Genomic DNA, 24,017 nt, shown 5'->3' with positions numbered 1-24,017 from the left:
TGGGATTGCCATCTGCTCTTGTTTCCTCCCCCAGTCCAAAGGTGTGCAGGTTAAGTAGATTGGCCATGTTAAATTGCCCCATTGTGTATAGGCATGTGCAGGCTAGGTAGATTAGCCATAGTAAATGTGGGTTTAAGGATAGAGTGAGGGACTAAGTCTGGGTGCGGTGTTCTTTGGAGGATTGGTGCAGACTCTCTAGGCTGAATAACCTCTTTCTGCACTTCTATGATCCTAGTAGTAATAGGACATAGCATGGTAAAGGGAATAGATACTGTTTTATGCAGCAAAGACTGCATTGCCTCCCCGTGCCAAGGTTCAGGAGATCTCTACTGAACTGGTGAGGAACTTTGAGTGGGAGGTGGAAGGATCCAGTTGTCATTGTCCACATTCTTACCATTGACAGTGGTAAGACTAGCAAAGAGGTTCTAATTGGGGATGATGAGCAGCTTGGGGCTAAACTAAATTGTAGAACCAGAAATGTAATAATCTTCTGATTGCTACTTAAGTCAGGTGTTAGGTAAATAAAATTGGAAAGGTCAATGTGTGCTCTCAAAAATTCATGTGGGAGAATTGGAGTCTGATTCATGGGGCAGTGGTACCATTATAGGGGAAAGGAAAAGCTATTCTGTTTATACAAGTTTGCTTTGAAATGTGCTGGGACCGGTGTCCTGGACCAAATTTGATGTAATTTCAACTGTAGTCCACAGCACCATTCAAGCAGAAGGAGGAAAAAGAAATGTAATGTAGAAATATGGGCAGCATAGCGGCTCAGTGGTTAGCACTGCTGCTGCAAGCTCCAGGGACCCAGGTTCAATTCCAGCCAACTGTTGCAAGGGCTTATGCCCGAAATGTCAATTCTCCTGCTCCACAGAGCACCACACTTTTCGACTCTTATCTCCAGCATCAACAGTCCTCACTTTCTCCTTTTTAAATAGTTAGTAAGGGGAAGGATTCAATTATACCATCCAAAAAGAAAGAGCAGTGATGCAGTGTAGTGAGAGGCAAACAGTTTTCAAGTGTGACAGGAAGGGATAGAAAGTACATGCAGAAAAGTGCAGTAGAAATTAGATTCAGAAGTTAAGGCAAAGCTGACAGCATGCGAGTTGGCCGTACAAATAAAAATAAATATATGTCTTGATAAATCCACAATGGAGGATGGGGGATAAATTGTGGCTGTAAAAGCTGCTCCTTTTTGAGGCATTTTAGGTCTTGGAGGTGATTTCCTCAAATTCCAGGAGCAGCTTTTGCATTGTTTTGGAACTTTGGGGGGAGGAAAATCAAAACGACGGTACTTTAAAAAGGGTGAAAGACAGACAAAAGGCACCGAGCGCATGGTCAGGAGGGGGTGAGAGAGAAAGAAACTACACTGCTAACTTACACAGCAGTGAACCTGTACAGTTACTGCCTTTGCTGTTTGAGTTCATGTATTGCTGGACATCGGAGTGCATCTAGAAAAAAGTTAACAAGGAGCGAAATTCACAGCTAACCTTGGAGGAACCTGTGTGGGAGAGCTCACAGCACAGGAACAGATAAGCGCATAATGTGTAATCTTGCTATAAGTCTGCAGTAGTAAGTAGCTTGGGTTCTTTCTTGATTATATGTTTTATTGAAATCTGTCTCTCTATTAAATTTTAAAAAATATAAACTATAAGTGCTAAGTTAGCCTGGAGCACTTTTTTAGAGCAAAAAGATGGTGCTATTTTCTGGGTCTGTACATTGTGAAGGAGCAGAGATGGCTTTTAGTAGAGTGATGCACTCTTCTTGTCAGATGTGGGAGTTTAGGGAGAGTTTCCATTTTACTGATTATGTTTGCAGTAAGTGTGTTTGGTTGTCAAACCTATCAGATCACCTGTATCAGTTGGAGCGACAGTTAGAGGCAATGAGGAATTTACAAGAACTAGGGGATGTGATGCATGGCAGATAGAGGAAGGGAGAAAAATGCAAATACAGTCTGGTAGATAGGTTAACTCCAGGAATGATAGGCAGGTAGTGTAGGAGTCCTCTGTGGCTATCCCCATTTCAAACAAGAATGCTGTTTTGGAAAATGTAGGGAGTGATGGACTCCCTACATGGGGAATGTAGCATGAACAGCCAAATTTCTGGTAGCAAGACAGGCTCTATCGCAATGAGCGGTACATCAGGTTCCAAGCGATCGATTGTGATAGGGGATCTCTAGTCAGAGGCACAGATAGACATTTCTGCAGCCAATGGTGAAAAATCGGAATGGTGTGTCCCTCCCTGGTGTCAGGCTCCAGGATGTCTCGGAGGGTGCAGAATATTGTCAAAGGGGAGAGGGACCAGCAGGAGGTCATTATACATATTGGAACAAACGACAAGAAGGGAAAAGGGTAAGATTCTGAAGAGAGAATATAGAAGGTTAGGCAGGAATTTAAAAATGAGATGCTCGAGGGTAGTAATATCTGATTGCTCCCAGTACTGTGAGCTAGTGAGGGCAGAAATAGGAAGATACAGTAGATGAATGCGTGGCTGAAGAGCAGGTGTATGGGAGAAGGTTGCACATTTTTGGATCATTGGAATCTCTTCTGGGGTAGAAGTGACCTGTACAAGAAGGATGGATTGCACCTGCATTGGAAGGGGCTCATACTGCAAGGGAGATTTGCTAGAGCTGCTCGTGAAGATTTAAACTAGTAAGGAGTGGGGGTGAGACCTAGGAAAACTGAGGAAGGAGATCAATCTGAGACTGGTACAGTTAAGAAAGGAAGCGCGTCAAACAGTCAGGGCAGGCAGGAACAAAGCAGAGGACAAGGTAGGAGTGATAAATTACACTGCTTTTATTTCAGTGTAAGAGACCTAACAGGGAAGGCAGATCAACTCCGGGCATGGTTAGGAACGTGGGGCTGGGATATCATAGCGATTACAGAAATGTGGCTCGGTTATGGATGGGACTGTCAGCTTAATGTTCGAGGATAAATGCTATAGGAAGGATAGAAAGGGGGGCAAGAGAGGAGGGGAAGTGTTGTTTGTGATAAGGGATAGATTACCGGGCTTGTACTTCCCTGGATGTATTCCCAAGAATATCCTCCCGAAGTTATTTGAGTGGAACTGTGAAATAAGAAAGGGATGATCACCTTATTGGGATTGTATTATAGACCCCCCCAATAGTCAGCGGGAAATTGAGAAACAAGTTTGTAAGGAGATCTCAGTTATCTGTAAGAATAATAGGGTGTTTATGGTAGAGGATTTTAACTTTCCAAACATAGATTGAAACTGCCATAGTGTTAAAGGTTTAGATGGAGAGGAATTTAACTGTGTACAAGAAAATTTTGTGATTCAATATGTGGATGTACCTACTACAGAAGGTGCAAAACCTGACCTACTCTTGGGAAAAACGGCAGGGCAGATGACGGAGTGACAGTGGGGGAGCACTTTGGGGTCAGTGACCATAATTCTAGTAGATTTAAAGTAGTGATGGGAACGGATAGATCGGATCTAAAAGTTGAAGGTCTAAATTGGGGCAAGGCCAATTTTGACTGTATTAGGCAAAAACTTTCAAAAGCTGACTGGTAGCAGATGTTCACCGGTAAAGGGACAGCTGGAAAATGGGAAGTCTTCAGAAATGAGATAACGAGAGTCCAGAGACATGTATTCCTGTTAGGGTGAAAGGAAAGGCTAGTAGGTGTAGAAAATGCTGGATGACTAGAGAAATTGAGGGTTTGTTTAAGAAAAAGAAGGAAGCGTATATCAGGTATAGACATGAGAAATCGAGTGAATCCTTAGAGTATAAAGGCAGTAGGAGTATACTGAAGTGGGAAATCAGGAAGGCAGAAAGAGGACATGAGATAGCTTTAGCAAATAGGGTTAAGGAAATTAAGGATAAAAGGGTAGCTAGGGAGAGAATAGGGCCCCTCAAAGATCAGCTCGGCAGTCTGTGTGGAGCCACAGGAGATGGGGGACATGCTAAACGAGTGTTTTGCATCAGTGTTTATTGTGGAGAATGACATGGAAGATATAGAATGTTGGGAAATAGATGGTGACAACCTAAAAAATGTCCATATTACAGAGGAGGAAGTGCTGGATGGTTTTGAAGTGCATAAAAGTGATAAATCCCTAGTACCTGATCCGGTGTACCCTAGAATTCCATGGGAAGGTAGGGTAGGGAAGTGATTGCTGGACCCCTTGCTGAGATAGTTGTATCATGGATAGTTGCAGGTGAGAATCCAGAAGACTGGAGGTTGGCTAACATGGTGCCTCTATTTTTAAAAATGTGGCAAGAAAAAGCCAGGGAATTATAGACCAGTGAGCTTGACATCGGTGGGTGGGCATGTTGTTGGAGGGAATCCTGAGAGACAGGATTTACATGTATTTGGAAAGGCAAGGACTGATTAGGGATAATCAGCATGGCGTGAGAGATAATGTCTTATTCACTTGATGAAGTAACAAAGTGGATTGATGAGGGCAGAACGATGGACGTGATCTATATGGATTTCGGTAAGGCGTTTGACAAGGTTCCTCGTGGCAGATTCATTAGTAAGGTTAGACTTCATGAAATAGAGGGAGAATTAGGCATTTGGATACAGAAGTAGCTTGAAAGCAGAAGACAGAAGGTGGTGGTGGAGGGTTGCTTTTCAGACTGGAGGCCTGTGATCAGTGATGTCCCACAAGCATCGGTGCTGGGTCCACTACTTATCTTCATTTATATAAATGACTTGGATATGAACATTGGAGGTATAGTTAGTAAGTTTGCAGATGACACCAAAATTGTGGACAGCGAAGGAGGTTACCTCAGATTACAACAGGATTTTGATCAGATGGGCCAATGGGCTGAGAAGTGGCAGTTGGAGTTTAATTTAGGTAAATGTAAGGTGCTGCATTTTGGAAAAGCAAATCCTAGCAGGACTTGCATTTACTAGTAAGGTCCTGGGGAGTATTGCTGAACAAAGGTTCATAGCTCATTGAAAGTGGAGTCACAGGTAGATAGGATGGTGAAGGTGTTTGGAACACTTTCCTTTATTGGTCAGAGCACTGATTATAGGAGTTGGGGGGGTCATTTTGTAGCTGTACAGGACATTTGTTAGGCCATTGTTGGAATATTGAATGCAATTCTGGTCTCCTTCCTATCGGAAGGATGTTGTGAAACTTAAAATGGTTCAGAAAAGATTTACAAGCATGTTGCCACGTTTGGAGGACTTGAGCTATAGAGACAGGCTAAATCGGCTGGGGCTGTTTTCCCTGGAGCGTTGACGGCTGAGGGGTGACCTTAGAGGTTTATACAATCATGAGGGGCAGTCTTTTCCCTGGGGTGGGGAGTCCAGACCTAGAGGACGTAGGTTCAAAGTGAAAGGGGAAAGATACAAAAGAGATCGAAGGGGCAACACTTTCATGTAGAGGGTGGGTGTGTGTATGGAATGAGCGGCTGGTACAATTGCATCATTTAAAAGGCATCTGGATGTGTATATGATAGGAAGGGCTGAGAGGGATATGGGCCAAGTGCTGGCAAATGGTACTAGATTAGGTCAGGATAATTGGCTGGCTTGGGTGAGTTGGACTGAATGTTCTGTTTCCGTGTTGTACATCTCTATGATTCTATGACTTTTAAATATTGAAATGATTGCAGGGTGACTAGGAACTCAGTATTCAAGGATATTTGACGTTCCAGATGATTAGGCAAGAAATAAATGGACTTGGGGTAACTTTATTAACAAGGAAAGATATCGCTGCAATCTGAGTGGTGATATAAGTACTTGATCATGATGTGGAATTCGTTTGCATTGAAATAAGGAATGGCAAGGTTATGTAGTGATGCTTTGGAGCTGTCTATAAGACTCTAAGGAGTTGTCTCATTTTTGGACAAAGTATAAAGCAAGAAATAATGAAGGCATGTGAGAAGGGCACTACAATTGTCTTTGGTGATTTTAATCTGCTTATTGACTGGACAAATCAGATGTGCAAAGTAACATTAGATTAGATTAGATTACTTACAGTGTGGAAACAGGCCCTTCGGCCCAACAAGTCCACACCGACCCGCCGAGGCGCAACCCACCCATACCCTTACGTTTACCCCTTACCTAACACTACGGGCAATTTAGCATGGCCAATTCACCTGACCTGCACATCTTTGGACTGTGGGAGGAAACCGGAGCACCCGGAGGAAACCCACGCAGACACTGGGAGAACGTGCAAACTCCACACAGTCAGTCGCCTGAGGCGGGAATTGAACCCGGGTCTCTGGCGCTGTGAGGCAGCAGTGCTAACCACTGTGCCACCGTGCCGCCCGTGATCGGTGATTGATTTCGAGAGCACTTCAGGGATTGTTTCTTAGGTTCTGCAATGCATTACCTTATCAGGAACAGGCTGTTTTAGGTCCATTAATTTGTAATGAGGTAAGATTAATAAGACATTTTATGGTTAAGGTCCCTCTCAGGAGGGGCGGCATGGTGGCTTAGTGGTTAGCACTGCTGCCTCTCAACACTAGACACCCGGGTTCAATTCCAGCCTCAGGCGACTGTCTGTATGGAGTTTGCATGTTCTCCCCATGTCTGCATGGGTTTCCTCCTGGTGCTCCAATTTCCTCCCACAATCCAAAGATGTGCAGGTTAGGTGAATTAGCTATGCTAAATTGCCCATAGTGTTCAGGGTATGTGCATTAGTCAGGGGTAAATGTAGAGCCGTAGTTTTGGGCATTGGGTCTGGGAAGGTCAGTATGGACTTGTTGGGCCGAAGGGACTGTTTCTACACTTTTTAGGGATTCTTTAAATAAAATTTTTCTAGCGATCACAACACGGTAGAATTTTCAGTTCATTTGAGTGAGTGCAACTTGAATCTCAAACCACAGGTCTCCGGTTAGGTAAGGGCAAATGCAAAGTATAAGGGAAAGAGTTGCCAGAGCAGTGGCAGGCATTTAAGCACTTGCATTATAATTCTCTGCAAAATTCCAATCAAGTCAAAAAGAAAGTTTTGATGAGAAGGATAAACCATCTGTGGTTAGCAACAGTGGTTAAGGAGAACATTCAATCAAAAGTGAAGGCACACAAAGCAGTTAAAAACTAATGATAGGCTAGTGGATTAGCATAAGCCAGACCAAACTCCCTCAAACTGTTCAGAAGCTAATCTAGACCCTAGACTTTTCTTATTTTAAAGGTAAATGTAAGATGTTGCATTCCAAATGCAATTAGATTGGTCAAATTACCCAATTTAAAACAAGGGCGGCACGGTGGCACAGTGGTTAGCACTGCTGCCTCACAGCACCAAAGACACGGGTTCAGTTCCCGCCTCAGGCGACTGACTGTGTGGAGTTTGCACGTTCTCCCCGTGTCTGCGTGGGTTTCCTCCAGGTGCTCCGGTTTCCTCCCACAGTCCAAAGATATGCAGGTCAGGTGAATTGGCCATGCTAAATTGCCCGTAGTGTTAGGTAAAGGGTAAATGTAGGGATATGGGTGGGTTGCGCTTCGGCGGGTCGGTGTGGACTTGTTGGGCCGAAGGGCCTGTTTCCACACTGTAATGTAATCTAAAAATCTATTCATTCACTGTAGATAAAATACAAAAGAAAGAAGGAATTGGAAAAGGTTAACTCAATTGGAAAGTGTAACAGAATAGTAAATACAATATTAATTACTAATTAACTAACTGTTCCAATATAGCAACATCCCATAAACACTGCCTTGGTAAAAGGCAAATTCAGAAAACAGATTGTCTCACGTGCACATCTCCAATCCAGAATGAGAAAACATCAAAATACAATTGAGAGAGAGAGAATTTGTAGCAAGGAGAGAAGTGGCAGTTTTTCACAGCCCTAGTAGCTTCTGAATGCTAAACTAAAGATCCTGGTTCTGTGGGAATTTGATCACATCGCTTCATGCTGCTTTTATTGTTCTAACGTTAAATAAAAACCCCAAGGCCTCACAAGCTGTTTACTCTAGTGGCTCTGGTAGACTGCTCCTTGCCTCTACCTTTAAACTGCTCTTCAAAAAAAAGGACAAAATAGCCTCTTAAAGCCATGGCATTGTCTTAGAACCAGCACCAGATGACTTAAATAATAGAAAGTGAGAAAATAGTTTATGGAAGTAAATTGGCAAGAAATAAGAAAATAAATAACAAAGTTCAAAGTTTGTGCGAAGATTTGTAGCTCGGGTGCTCGTTGTTGTGGTTCTGTTCGCCGAGCTGGAAGTTTTTGTTGCAAACGTTTCGTCCCCTGGCTAGATGACATCATCAGTGCTTGGGAGCCTCCTGCGAAGCGCTTCTTTGATGTTTCCTCCGGTGTTTGTAGTGGTCTGTCCCTGCCGCTTCCGGTTGTGAGTTTCAGCTGTCCGCTGTAGTGGTTGGTATATTGGGTCCAGGTCGATGTGTTTGATGGAGTTAACAACATTGGGCATGGCATTCATCAACAAACACATCAACCTGGTTCCAATATACCAACCACTACAGCGGACAGCTGAAACTGACAACCGGAAGCGGCAGGGACAGACCATTACAAACACCGGAGGAAACATCAAAGAAGCGCTTTGCAGGAGGCTCCCAAGCACTGATGATGTCGCCTAGCCAGGGGACGAAACGTTTGCAACAAAAACTTCCAGCTCGGCGAACAGAATCACAACAAATAACAACGTTTCTATGGGCATCTAAAATGAAAGAGTAACTATAAGTGTGGGACCTTTGAAGGGTTCAACTGGGACAAAAAGGAAATTGGCAGATAATTTAAACGAATATTTTGCACCAGTCTTCATGGTGGGGTGCACTAATACACCCCAAAGATAACAGCTAAGCAAGGTGCTAATGAAAGGAAAGATCATTTAACAGTCTGTATCACAAAGGGCAAAGTATTTGACTATGGGATGAGTCCCAAAGCCTAAAGGGCCTAGCATTGGAATAAATAAATGCTAGTTTAGGACTCAGATGAGGAGAAATTTCTTCTTGAGGGTTGTGCAGGCGGAGTCCTTGTGTACATTCATATACACGTGTATATGAATTTAGAAAGGCAAGGACTGATTATGGATGGTCAACATGGCTTTATGCATGGGAGATCATGTCTCATTAACTTGACTGGGTTTTTTGAATAGAAGGTAAAGAAGGTTGATGAAGGCAGAGTGGTGAGCATTGTCTATATGGACTTCAGCACGGCAGTCGACCAAGGTTCCACGTGGTAGACTTGTTAGCAAGGTTAAATCTCATGTAATTCAGGGGGTGCAAGCCAATTGGATACAAAATTGACTTGAAGGTAGGAGACAGAGGGTGGTGTTTGAGAGTTGTTTTTCAGACTGGAGGTCTGTGACTGGTGGTATGCCTCGAGGATTGGTGCTGGGTCTGCTACTTTCAATCATTTATATAAAAGATTTGGATGCAAACATAGAAGGTATGGTTCGTAGTTTACAGATGACACCAGAATCGGTGGTGCAGTGGATAGTGAAGTGTGTTATCTCAGTGTATAAAGGGACTTTGATCAGATGGGCCAGTGGGCTGAAGAATGTCGTATTGGAGTTTAATTTAGAGAAGTGTGAAGTGTTGCATTTTGGTAATGCAAATCAGGGCAAGACTTAACACAGTCATAGAATCATGCCATCTCTACAGTGTGGAAGCAGACCATTCAGCCCATTGAGTCCACAATGACCCTCCGAAAGCCCTATCCCTGTGACCTTGCAGTTTCCATGGCTGGTCCATCTGGACTGTGCAATGCAGGGGCAGTTTCTGCCTGGTCGATTCATCTGGTCCCCATACTTTTGGACTATGGGAGGAGGCTGGGGCATCTGGGGGAGGGACACAGACAGGGGTAGAATCTGCTGACTCCACACAGATGGTCGCCCAGGACTGGAGTCGAGCCCAGGTTGCTGGTGCTGTGAAGTGGCCAGTGCTAGCTACTGAGCTACCATGCCACCCTAATTGTTGGACCATGGGGAATGTAGTAGAACAAAGACCTAAGGGTGCAGGTGCATGGTTCCTTGAAAATGAAATTGCAGGTAGACAGGGTGGTGAAGGTGTTTAGTACACTTGCCTTTATTGGTTGATGCATTGAGTTTTGGAGTTGGGATGTCATGTTGCAATTGCATAGAACATTGGTTAGGCCATTTGTAGAATACTGCGTTCTCTTCTGGTCTACCTGCTATAGGAAGGATGTTGTTAAACTTGAGGGGGTTCAGAAAAGATTTACAAGGATGTTGCCAGGATTGGAGGGTTTGAGCTCTAGGGAGAGGCTGAGTTGGGTGAGGCTTTTTTCCTGGATTTTGGAGGCTGAGGGGTGACCTTTTGGAGGTTTATAAAATAATGATGGACATGCATAGGATGAATAGACAAGGTCTTTTTCACAGGGTAAGGGAATCCAAAACTAGAGGGCATAGATTTAAGGTGAGAGGGGAAAGATTTAACAGGGGCCTAAGGGGCAACTTTATTGCCCAGATGGTGATGCTAGAACAAATTGCCAAAGGAGTGTTGGAGGTGTGTGCAATTGCAACATGGGAAAAAGCACCTGGATGGGTACATGAATAGGAAGGTAAATGAGCCAAATCTTAGCAACTGGATTAGATCTACTTAGGATAACTAGTCTGCATGGATGAGTTGAACCAAAAGGTCTTTTTCCGTGCTGTATAACTCTGACTCTAAATAAGAGAGACTAACTGCACCACAGTATTATCTCTCATTTATACTTATAATAGCTCTTCTATATTTTTATTAAAAACATATTCTATACATCCATTTTAATTCCTCATGCTGCTCTTCCTTCTAAATCATGTATTGTGTGTTGTGTATCCTGTGCTCCTATTTCCATGAGTGTTGCTTAGATGCGAGCTAGAGCAATAGAGGAACAACTGTATCCTCTTGTGGCAATTGAGGCAATTATACATTGAGATAGGTATAAATTGTAACGCTGAATTAATAATGTGTACAATTTCCTAATATACAAAATATGTTTTATTTGATGCTGGGTGTTGACTGTTGACTAATCTTTGGTGTGAAATCATTTTTGTTCAGGATATTCTGTTATATAATATAAAGATCTAGCATGTGTCTTGTTCCGGCTCTTTCGACCCCTCCCCCTAACAACTAACAGCTTTAAAAATCCTCCAAAGAAACTTCCTTGAGTGACTGTTAAATAGGCTTTAAGTAGAATTATAGTGGCTAACATTGTGACCAACCTATTAATTATATATAAAAGTAGCTTGATTATCGTCCTTTTTTACATCTGTCTCCAGTTTATTTGATCAAGTAAAGACAGTACAGGCAGTTTGGGGATATCTAGTGGCTAAATTACCCAGTTTTATCAGCCATGGCTCAGTGGTAACATTCTTAACTGAGACAGATCATAGCTTCAGATCCTATTCCACAGACTTGAGCATGCAACTTGGATTAATACTTCAGTACAATACTGAAGAAGTGCTGTGTTGATAAAGATGCCATCTTTAGAATGTCAGCTCTGAAAAATGACTGACTCTTTCTGTGAAAAACACTGAATTTTAATATGGTGGATTGGAGCAAGGGAGAATGATGTGAGATTGGCATTAATATAAAGCTTTCCTCAAATCATTATGCCGTCAATGAAACATTTATGAAATGTATTCACTGTTATAGGAAGTGCAACATTCTCCCACAAAAACCATTGATAATGATTAGATCTTTGTTCATGTTGATTGAGGGATAAATATTGACTAGGACACTAGGATAACTGGTGCTCTTCTTTGAAATAGTGCCCTTGGATCTCTCATGCCCAGCTGAGACAACTGATGCAAGCTTGGTTTTAGCACCTCAGTTAAAAGATTTAACCTCCAAAAATGCAGCACCCTCTGTGTTGCATGAGAATGCCAGCCTAGGTTTGGTTTTGTGGTTTAGTCAAGGAGTGAGACTTGAACCCATAATCTTCTGATTCAGTTACAAGATTGCTGCTGACTGGCTTCCAGCAGACATTTAAATGAAGTAACACACAAAATCATGGTGGAATATTGAACTTCTAGTTATGCACTCCTTCTCTACCATGAAGATTTTGTTACATTTTGTGTGTTTTCACAAGTTTGTTTTATGAACTGCTGGTGATGAGATTTCTGCTGTATCTACGTAGCTCCCTTCAGCAACATCCGTTTCTTCACTTTCCTTATTCATTCATGGAATATGAGCATCATTGGCAACATTTATTGCCCATCCCTAATTGCACTAGAGTTGGTCATGCTGAGCTGCCATCTTGAAGTGCAGCAGTCCTTTGGTTATAGGGGCATCCATGCTGTTTGTTAGGAATGGAGTTCCTTGGATTTTGACCTTGTGGCACTGACAGTGATGATACTGTTCCAAGTCAGGATGGTGTGGCTTGGAGGGGAGCTTGCAGACTATGGTGTTCCCATGCAACTTACTACCTCTGTCCGTCTAGGTACTATAGGTTGCAGGTTTAGACTGAGCCATGGGGAGTTATTCCATTACATCTTGTAGATTGTGGACACTGCTGTCACTGTTTTGGTGATGAAGGGAATAGATGTTGAAGGTAGTGCAATATTGGATGGTGTCAAACTTCAACGGTTGTTGGAGTTGCCCTCATTCAAGAAAATTAAGATTGTTCCATCACATTGCTGTTCTGCACTTTATATATAAGGTATGGGTGCTAAGGAGACAAGAAATGAGTGGAGCCACAGTACTTACACTGCTCGCATAGTTTAGTTTCTGGTCAGAGTAACTCCCAGGATGATGATAGCGGGGATTTCAGCAATGGAAATGGCACCGAATTTCCAGAGGCAATGGTTAGATTCTCTCTTACTGGAGATGGTCATGGCCTGACACTTAAGTAGTATTTATCAGTCCAAGCCTGACAACATCCAGCATATCTCAGTAAAACTTCTTTTGATCCCTCCATGTCTATATGTTAAATTACTTTTCTGAAATTTACTACTGGATGAGTTTCCTTAAGCTAAGTGCTATGAAGACCAAAGCTATTGTTTTCACCACATCACTAACTCCATTTCTAGCTACCAACTATGTTCCTCTACCTTGCAGTTGATTGAAGTTGCTCACAACTTTGATGCCATATTGGACCCCAAGATGTGTTTTCACCATGTATCCATCTCATGATTTTAAAAAATTCCCTTCTTCCACTGTTATGTTACCTGACCCAATTTCAACTCATTGTTGTTGAAACTTTCAACAATGCCTTCGATACCTCTGAACTTGACTTTTCCTATATGCCCTTCCAGACTCCCATGTTCTGTCTTCTGTAAACTTAATGTCAACCAGAACTGTCGTTAGTACTATCTCACTAACTGTTGTTCCCCATCACCTAATCAATGTTAGCTTCTGTGTTAGCAGCAGCCTGTTTTAAAAATATCAACCTTGTTTTAAAATTCTCCCACAACCTTGGACCTTTATATCCTTCAAGATATGTGTTCTTCTGCTTTTGGCCTTGTGTACCTCAGTTTTATTTGTTTTCTCAGTCTGCAAGTGGCCTTGAATTCCTGAATTCCTTTCCAAATCTTTCCTCCCTCCTTTTTAGAAGCTCATTAATGTCCAAATGCATTTATTTAAACTTATGGCTAACCAATCTGCGACTTGACTAAAAGCTTATTTTTTGCTAGAGCTCCTGTGAAGCCCCTTGGGAGGTATCATTTTTCATATAGCTCCTCTGACAATTTTGTGTTGTTTCCATCGTTGTGATAGGAAGTTGTTTTTATATGGATGGTGGTACCTTGCTGCAAATGCTTTTTCTTTTCTAGTGGTTGAATGGGGAGATGACGTAAAAGCAATTACTGAAGATGAAGCCATGGTCTTGGTGAATCATCAAGCAACAGGTGATGTCTGCACCCTCATGATGTGTCTGCAAGACAAAGGAATGGTAGGCTCTGCAATTTTCTGACAGTTTGTCTTTTTGTACAAGTCCAAAGTAGATGCAGCAGATACCTTTTGAGTATTTGTAACAATTCTAGTTCACACATTTAATGTGTCCTATCAATATGAATTCACTGCTTACAGAATTATGCCATTTCTAGTACTGTATGTTATTTGAAGAAATACACTGTATAAGCATACAATTTGTGTTGCCCTTTGTACCACATTCTGGGCAAATAATAATTAAAGCATGCACTCCCCTTGCATTTCATGTTTATTTTGTGGTAATGTTGCTGGATCATTCTGAAGAGCAAAGGTGAAATTTTAAAGTCGTTTATATCAATCTTGACAAATAAATCATTTTGCCAAGTATGTGAATGCCATGCTTCATGAATTGCTTTCCCCCACAGCTTGCCAGTGGTTGAATGGGGAGATGATGTACCTTTTGATATGAATTTTTGTGCATCTGTTACTGATTCATACTTTGTAAAACAGATTCTGGTAATAGTAATGGACCTAAGGTCTGCAAAAAGATACTAAATATGATACCAAAGGGTAATTTAAGTCTGTGAATACAGTGCCTCCTTAATTCATCATTTTGGCCATAATTTTAGTAATCTGTATGAATTCTTCTACAGTATCCCTCAATCCATTCCTTTTTACATTTGTTTTCCTTGTATTTCTTTGGCTCATTTTTCTATGTTTGAGGAGACTATATTAATACAATTCATTATGATTTTGTAGTAAGTTTCCTACTTTAAAAAGCTATTTTGTTAGTTTATGTCAAGATTTGGAGTTTTTTTATATGTTGTAATCTGGTGATATACTTGTAGGATCCCTGGTAATTTAGCAACCAGCTACATAAATTTACTAATGTAGTGACCAGTCGGTCATGGGTATTATATGCATCAGTAGGTTGTGGGGGAAAAAAAAGCAGTGAGCTTAGTTAGACATTGCCTCGTCAGTGAACTACTTAGTTGCTTCATTGTCATATAAATGTATGATAGAATGACTGTGTAAAAAAACTTGCAATATTGATAGCCCACAGACAGTAACTTGAAAATAAAAGTATTTTTCATGGGTACTGAGCTGACAAATACATTGCAACTGACCTAAGTGCAGTTTCAGTTTATATACTGCGCTGTGCTGATGTTCAAACTCCAAACTGTGACTGGTTTTCATCAAATTATTATCTGAAAGTATTATTTCCAGCAAATGTTACCAGCATTTTTAAGTGAATGCATTGATTTTGCCTGAACAAAAATAAGATCCTATTAATCATTGAATTAATGAAATATTATTTTATGAAAATCATTTTTTTAAAAAAACAATCTGAACACAAAGTTGATAAGAAAATGCTTTAACTTTATAAATTGCAGTTTATTTCTGTAACGCATTTGCTTTTTATACTCATTTAGCATTGCAGCAAGTTACAAGAAGCTATTTGTAAAGTTCTTTTCTGTGACAGACACATCTGCTTATTCTGAGATTTTTCATTTCAGTAGATGGTTGAGGTTGCTGCTTGGAATCCTTGACTGCATACATTAACTAAGATTGGTTAGTTCTTACTACTAATGGATTTCATGTTATTTCCATTGGTTAAGAAAATAATTACAATTTCTTGTAGAGTGGACATAAATTTTAAAGGAAAAAGTTGTCCTTTAAAATTAGAAAGGAAAAATGGTTGCATTTATGTACTGCCTTTCATGTTTTCAGGAGCAGGTTACAGCCTGATATAAGAAGTTTATTTGATGTATTGTCATTCTATTTGAGAAAATGTAGCAAATAATTTGCATACAGCAAACTCCCGCAAAAGCGAATGATAAAGAACAAATAATCTTGAAGTGATTTTAATGTTTTTTTTAAAAAATGTTTGTTTGTGGGAATTGAACATTGGCTAAACCAGTATTTATCCCTAATTTCTCTAAGTGGTTGTAATCTAGTTTCTTGAACTGTTGTACCACATCCACTGTGTTGTGAGGAAGACAGGTCCAGGATTGTGTCCAGTGGTGGTGATAGAATGCTGATTGTAGTTCCAAATCAGGATGGCATATGGCTTGCAAGGGAGCTTGCACAAGGTGATGTTCTCTTGTATATGCTGCCCTAGAAGGAGGTAGTGGTTGCGGGTTTGGAAGGTATCATTGAAGGCGCCTTGTTGAGTTAATGCAGTTTATTTTGTAGGTGGTATGCACATCTACCATTGTGCGTTAATGTTGAAGGTGGTGGACAGGATGTTCATCAAGCGGACTGCTTGTTCTAGCTAGTCTCAAGCTTTTTGCATGGTATTGGAGCTGCACACATCCAGGTAAGTGGAGAATATCCCATCACATTCCTGATTTCTGCCATGTAGATGGTTAACAAGGTATTGGGAGTCAGCAGCTGGATTATTCACTTAGGAATATAAAGCCTGTGACCTATAGTTGTAACCACAGTACTTATATGGCTGGTCTAATTTAGTTTCTGGTCAGTGGTAACCCTGTAGTAAGGATGGTGGAGAATTTAGCAATGCTGAAGCCATTGAATTTCAAGGGGCAATCTTTTAAGTTTTCTTACATTATGACTGGGACAGAAGTACTGTGCTGTTAATAAAACCCTATTATACTGCAAGTTGTTTTTGATTCAGTCTTTAAAATGGCCAATTGTTTCCCTTTATCAAGAAAAATAAAATTCTTTCACTAAGTTTCTTTAATGAATTCCAAGATTATCTATTTATTATAAAACAAAACTAATTTCTAAAGAAAAGGCAAAACTAATCTAACTTGATTGAGTTTTTTGAAGAAGTAATGAAGAGGATTGAGGACAGAGCGGTGGATGTGCCCTATATGGACTTTAGTAAGGCGTGCGACAAGGTTCCTTAGGTAGACTAGTTAGCAAGGTTAGATCACATGGAATAGAGGGGGAACTAGCTATTTGGATACAAAACTGGCTCGAACATAGGCAGAGGGTGGTGGTGGAGGGTTGCTTTTCAGACTGGAAGCCTGTGACCAGTGGTGTGCCACAAGGATCAGTACTGGGTCTACTGCTTTATATCATATTTTCTATAAATGATTTGGATGTGAACATAGGGGGTAAGGTTGATAAGTTTGCAGATGACACTATAATTGGAGATGTAGCGGACAGTGAAGAAAGCTACCTCAGAGTACAATGGTACCTTGCTCAGATGGACCAATGAGCTGAGGAGTGGCAGATGGAGTTAAACTGAGATATATGTGAAGTGCTGCATTTTGGAAAGACAAATCGGGTCAGAACGTATACACACAACAGTAAGGTCCTTTGGAGTGTTGCTGAAGACCGAGACCTTGGAGTGCATGTTCATAGCTTCTTGAAAGTGGAGTTGCAGGTAGATAGGATAGTGAAGAAGGCGTTTGGAATGCTTTCCTTGATTGGTCAGAGTATTGAGTACAGGAGTTGGGAGGTCATGTTGTGGCTGTACAGGACATTGGTTCAACCACTGTTGGAATATTGCGTGCAATTCTGGTCTCGTTCCTATCGGAAAGATGTTGTGAAACTTGAAAGGGTTTAGAAAAGATTTACAAGGATGTTGCCAGGTTTGGAGGATCTCTGGTACAAGGAGAGGCTGAACAGGCTGGGGCTGTTTTCCCTGGAGCATCGGAGGCTGAGGGGAGACCTTAGAGGTTTACAAAATTATGAGGGGCATGGATAGGATAAATAGACAAAGTCATTTCCCTGGGGTGGGGGAGTCCAGAACGAGAGGGCACGGGTTTAGGGTGAGAGGGGAAAGATATAAAAGAGACCTAAGGGGCAACTTTTTCACGCAGAGGGTGGTACGTGCATGGAATGAGCTGCCAGAGGATGTGGTGGAGGCTGGTACAATTGCAACATTTAAGAGGCATTTGGATGGGTATATGAATAGGAAGGGTTTGGAGGGATATAGGCTGGGTGCTGGCAGGTAGGACTAGATTGGGTTGGGATATCTGGTCGGCATGGACGGGTTGGACCGAAGGGTCTGTTTCCATGCTATACATCTCTATGACTATGTCTCTATGACTATGACTCTCTCATTATCTTGAAACCGAATACAAGGGCTAGAAAGGATTGCTAGGCAACCATAGTTTCATAGATTTCAGGTTTTCTAGCAATTATGGGCAAACCTCATCTTGTATCTACCAAAAATCTTTGCTTGGCAACTTATAGAGTTATTTTGTTTTCTGTAATAAGCACATTGCCTACAGCCCATGTAAACCTGTTTAACTGAATTCCTTGTTAAAACCCTATTTAATCCAGAATGAATCCAAACAATTCAAGGTTTTGCACTTGCTCACCAAAAACCAGATCCATGATGCTTAATTTAGGTTTTACCAGGGCCATTCAGTTCCTGAGCTGAACTGTGATCGCTTTCCAAGAACTTGAAACAAGCTAGCTTCCATCAAAAGAGAAACTTTGTTTGCAAGATCTTCTATCAATTTACAGCTGTCAGCAATTTAATTTGGGCAACAACAAAACAGTGGACTTTGAGAATTAATAAGTCTGATGATTGTCATGAAATGTGCATTCATATATAATGTCTTAAGCATTACTATTGCATTGTTACATCTTCACATTGACAGTTTCAGACCCATACTCTAACTCTGACGCAATATAACCTCACCATCTGCAATTCAAGTTCCAAGGGATAAAGTTTAGCATGCTTTTTTTTAAAAGAAAGTGGAAACATTCCAATCAGAATGCCTTTTGGGGTAAAGTGATACATACAATTTTAAAAACTAAATTATTTTATATTGTGATGTCATTTCATTGCAAAGTTGTTATTAAGGCGTGAACATGCACGGAGTTGAGACTTTAGAAGTATTACAACTATGCTGCTAAAAGACTTCCTGCAAAAATTCAAGCTTTTGAATCTTTTGGCAATTAGCAGAATGCTAAACCAAAGCATTGCCTTAGCTACATTGTATTTTTAAAATGATAATGTTTATTAAGCCATCCTTCTTTGAGCAAGAGTCTCTTGTCAGTTTGCCAGTTTTATCTGTTAAATAGACTGACAGCATTAACAAAGGGTGGGGACTATAAAAAGATCTAAAGATAAAATGAAAGTATTTTCTAAACACTAAGAACAAAAAACGAAGGGTACTGACTGATGTGATTGAATGAAGGGCTAATGTTCATGTGCAGACAAAAGAATAATGAAGCAAAGATTTTGCATTCAGATTATCATTTGTATTTGTTACTGTATTTGGAATTAATTTATGCGACCATAAATGGCTTTGTGGTGGGCAAAGAGTCAATTATTTTTTGAGGTACACAAGTTGCTTTCACATTTTAAGATTCGGTTGAATTTCCAGTGGTCCTCAATCAGTTGACTGTTTTCTCATGCTGATAGCATGTCAATTAAATTTTTCTTTGTTTTGTCCAACAGGTAGTTCGCCATATGATGTGGCTAATGGAATACATTTTCAAATTTACAAACTTCGGTGTTGTCTCTCTCATCCATGGAGATTTCTTCATTCGACAGGTGAGGGAAATGTTTTGCTAATTAGCACCATATATTTTCAGAATAGCCACATAAACAATAGAAGGCATTACTGTTTACTGTGAAGCATAATGCTTGTACGGTTTCCAGACAATTCTGGAGTTTTTGTCAGGGGATTGGAAAATAAACTAGGGCATGTTATCATCATGCTTGTAACTGCACTATGCACCAAATAATAACGATAAGCATTCTTCTGTTGAATATAAAACATTTTCTAATGTAATGTGAGCCCTTCTTTTACATGATCTGATCAGTGTCTTTGAGTTTTTCATTGCATCATGGTGAGTTTCCCATTTCTCTCTCACATCCTCTGTGAATTGAAGCATTTGTGTCACTTATTGTTGGCATTAAGGTCTGCTTTGTGTTGTGGATGTTCTCCATTGAAATTGAAGTGCAGTCATCCATGCTACTTACTTTGTTTTTTTAAAACTGCAGATTCTAAAAAGATGTCTGCATCGACATATCTGCCTGTATCCTATTCTCCTGCCTGACCTATTTACTGCAGTCTCTCTTTGATACTTGTATTCATACTTGTACATCATCATGTTTATATTTCACTAAAATGTTGTAGTTTTGGGGTAACCTGGATACCTACCTTCAGCTTATTTGTTTACTTACTTCATTGTAAACCATACCTGGAGACTTGCTTTGAGTTTGCTACCTGTAGCTAATTCATTTTTAACAAAAAAATTGAAATACTGATTCTTTTGTTCTTGTGATTGGAACAGATATGTGAGCTTAACATGACTGTTTTACGTAGTAACATGCAATACGACCAATGTTTGGGCACTAGCTTGATTTTAAAATACTAGTTCTTTTCCTGAGTGATGGGATTCCTGGGAAACTTGGTTTCCTCTTTGTAGCTGGAAACATTTTCAAAAATATGTCGCATTGTTTTATCACCCATATCAGTGGTAGAATTACTGACTTACATTTTGCAACAGTAAAGTATAACTTGGATGGCCTTGAGCAGGATTTACTGAGGCAGAGATGAAAATTGCTTCAAGACTTTTTTCATTTTCTACATAACTGACATTCTATGAAATAATTAATCAACATGTTTATAACATTTTCATCCTGTGTTGTCTCCATTAAATAGTGATGTATTGATGGTAACCTTGGTCTATTGCAGAGGGTGTGAGGCAGAAAGCAGGAAATCGTAGGCTACTTAGCTTGACGTTTGTTCTGGGGAAGATTTTAGAATTAAGCAATTATTTAAGGCAGTTCAAGCTGCACACTTTTTTTTTATAAAAAAAAGTGAGCTCATTGTGACAAGCCAACATGTTTTATTAAAGGCCGATCATGTTTATTGGAGTTGTTTGATGGAGTAACATCAACTGTGGACCAGAAATAGTCTATTGACATACTGCATTTGTAGGATGTCTTCTGCCAATCCAAGGTGTCACAAAGACTTATTGTGTAAACTAGGAAATCATGGCATCCATGCTAACATCCTAGTATGGATAGAATACTGGTTGACGAGAAACAGAGCATGCATAAATGGGTATTTTTCTGGTTGGCAGAAATTTCTGTACTGCGGCATCAACGTTTTGAAGATTTATATTAAAAAATTAGATAAAGGGAACAAATGCATGTTAACTGCATTTGGAAGTGATACAAGAAGAGTAGGAAAATATGTAGTGAAGATGATATAATGAGTTTGTAATCTTGATAGGTTGAATGGGCAAAATTCTGATAGATGGAGTATAATGTGGAAAAATATAAAATAGTTCACTTTGGCAGGAAGAATAAAGAAACAGAGTATTACTTAAGTACCAAATGACTGAAAAATTCCAAACTGCAGAGAGATCTATGTGTGCTACTGCAAGAGTCCTAAAAAGTTAGCATGCATGCACAGCAACATAAAATTAAGCATGTTATTAGTGAGACCACATCTTGAATACTGTATGCAGATTTGGTCACCTTACTTAGGGAGAATGCAAGTATGTTGGAGATGGCTTGGAGGTGGTTTACTAGTTTGAAGCTTGGACTGACCAGTTCAGCTTAAAAGGGAAGATTAAACAGACTGGGCTTGTTTTCAGTGGAGTTCAGAAGATGGGTGACCTCCTACCAGCTGCAAATTCCCCTCCAAGGGTAACTCGGAATGGGCAGTAAATGCTGGCCAGTCAGCAATGCCCACTTCCCAAGAATGAATTTATGCACTTCAATCAAGTTTTTTAAGGGTGTTGTTCTAAAATTAGTGGTTATCCTTTTAGGACAAAGATAAAAATTTCTTTTGAGAGTTGTGCATCTTTGGAATACTCTGCCTCAGAAACGGTGGAGATGGTCTCGTTGAATATGCTTAAGGAATCAGAAGAGGTAGATGGAAATATTGAATTTCGAATTCAAATAGTTCAGACATGATCTTATTGAATGGCAGAGCAGGCTGAAGGGACCTGATGGCCCTAATTCGTATGTGTGCATACATAAGTTACTAAATAGGCAGGGCATGTCTAGAAAGTGATTTAATCAAGTATATAGTATCTTTGGCTTTATTAATAGGAACATAGAGTACAAGTGCAGTGAGGTGCTGGACCTGTATAAGGCATCAGCCAGACCTCAGCTGGAGTAATGTGTACAGATTTGGGCACCGCACTTCAGGAAGGATGTGAACATGTTAGAGTAAGTGCAGAAGAGGTTTATAAGGATAGTTCCAAGGATAAGAAACTTCAGTTACAAAGATGCATTGGAGAAGTTGTGACTATTTTCCTTGGAGGATAAGCTAAAACGAAATTCGATTGAAATTTTCAAATCATGAGTGGCCTGGACAGAGTAGATGCGAATAAACTGTTTTTGCTTGATAAAAGGGTTGCACTGAGTGATTTTCAAAATTAGTAGTAGTCCATTCATTCCATCAAGCCTGCTTTGGCATTTAATACATGGTTGATTGAACACTTAGTGCAGGTAAAAGGCATTATCTCCATAACCCTTTGTCATTCATATTCAGAAATCTATCAATCTCTACCTTTTTAAATGTTCTCAAAGACTGAACTTCAGAAGCTTTGTGGTAGAGAATTCCAATAACTTTCATCCCTTTAAATAATTATCAACTCGTTCCTAAGTGGCATCCCCATTTTTAAATTGATGCATTGCCTATCCACAAAATCGTGTAACTTTGTCTGTTTACCTTGGTAAAATGTCAAGTGCTAGACTATAACATCTTTACTCATGGCTTCTGCCATCTTCCTTTGTGACAACTGTTAAGCTTATTGGCCTATAGTCTCCTGTGTTCTATCTCCCTCCCCCTTTAAATAAAGGAGTCACCTTTGCTATTTTTCACATCAAGGAACCATGCTGAATCAACCTAAGCACTGGAAGCTATAGTGGCAACACTTGCAAAGTTTTCCTTACTGACATCTGTAAGTTAGAGCTAAAACTGAGAGAGCTGCTTTACCAATCAGTCAAGCAACAGCCTGACGTTGTCTTTAAAGTACAATTCTGTGAATATGACTATGTCTCAGACACTGCCCTCACCATCCCTGGGTGGGAGACTTCCATCCCCATCACCAGGGGTTGCTCATCAAGTTTGTAGCCTGGGATTGCAGTTGTTGGAGAGGGAACCAATAAAAGAGAAAAGTGACTTGTGTTGAAGACTTGTGCTGCAGAGCTTGGACCAGCTTACCCCTAGCTAATGTGGAAAGATGCCAGATGTCCTGTACAGAAGATGGATGACACATTTAACTTGGCTAGTTACCACCCTATCGTTCTTCTGTCTCTCTCATCAATGTTTTTGAACATGTTTTCACACCTCACTAGCAAAGGAATAACCTGCACTGACACTCCGTTTGGGTTCCATAAGGCCTATTCAGCTGTCTTTGTTAGAGGCTTGTTCCAAACATGGACAAAAGAACTGAACTCCAGAGGTGAGGTGAGAATGCCTGGCCTTGACAGAAAAGCAACATTTAACAGAATATGACATCAAGAAACTCTTGCAAAACTGAGTTGATTGGAGTCAAGGGAATTTTCTCAGTGTCTGCATCATGTATAGTGGGTTTTGTAGGTCAGTCATCTTGGCTCCAGGAAATCACTGCAAGAGGTTATAGAATGTAGAACAGTATAATGCAGAATAGTCCCTTCAGCCCTCGATGTTGCGCTGACCTGTGAACTAATCTAAGCCTCATCCATCTACACTATCCCATCATCACCCACGTGCTTATCCAACGAATGTTTAAATTTCCTTAATGTGGCTGAGTTAACTACATTGGCAGGCAGGGCATTCCACGCCCTTACCATTGAGTAAAGAACCTGACATCTGTCTTAAATCTATCACCCATCAATTTGTGGTTATGCCCCCTCGTACAAGCTGATGTTATCATCCTCGGAAAAAGACTTTCACTGTCTACCCTATCTAATCCTCTGATCATCTTGTATGTCTCTATCAAATCTCCTCTGAGCTGCCTTCTTTCCAATGAGAACAGACCCAAGTCACTCAGCCTTTCCTTGTAAGACCTTCGCTCCAGACCAGGCAATATCCTGGTAAATCTCCTCTGCAACTTTTCCAATGCTTCCGCGTCCTTCCTGTAATGGGGTGACCAGAACTGTACACAATATTCCAAGTGTGGCTCCACTCGCGTTTTGTATAGTTGCAGCATGACATTACGTCTCCGGAATGCAATCCCTCCACCAATAAAACCCAACACACCATATGCCTTCTTAACAGCACTATCAACCTGGGTGGCAACTTTCAAGGATCTATGTACATGGTCTCCAAGATCCCTCTTCACATCCACAGAATCTTTTCATTGACCCAGTATTCTGCCTTCCTGTTACTCTTTGCAAATTGAAT

General features: G+C 40.6%; 1 protein-coding gene across 10 annotated transcripts in view; it reads left to right on the top strand.

The window, feature by feature from the left end:
- lpgat1 (lysophosphatidylglycerol acyltransferase 1) overlaps positions 1-24,017 on the top strand; it is a 130,820-nt gene that overhangs the window by 23,070 nt on the left and 83,733 nt on the right. For all 10 annotated transcript variants that reach the window (XM_043695883.1, XM_043695885.1, XM_043695886.1 and 7 more), the window contains exons 4-5: positions 13,632-13,750; positions 19,118-19,213. In XM_043695883.1, coding sequence (XP_043551818.1) covers positions 13,632-13,750; positions 19,118-19,213 — 215 coding nt within the window. The remainder of the gene's footprint in view (positions 1-13,631; positions 13,751-19,117; positions 19,214-24,017) is intronic.

This window comes from Chiloscyllium plagiosum, chromosome 9 (genome assembly GCF_004010195.1).
Source record: "Chiloscyllium plagiosum isolate BGI_BamShark_2017 chromosome 9, ASM401019v2, whole genome shotgun sequence".
Classification (NCBI taxonomy): Eukaryota; Metazoa; Chordata; class Chondrichthyes; order Orectolobiformes; family Hemiscylliidae; genus Chiloscyllium; species Chiloscyllium plagiosum.
Note: the sequence above shows the minus strand (reverse complement) of the source record. Positions and strands in the feature narration are given on the sequence as shown.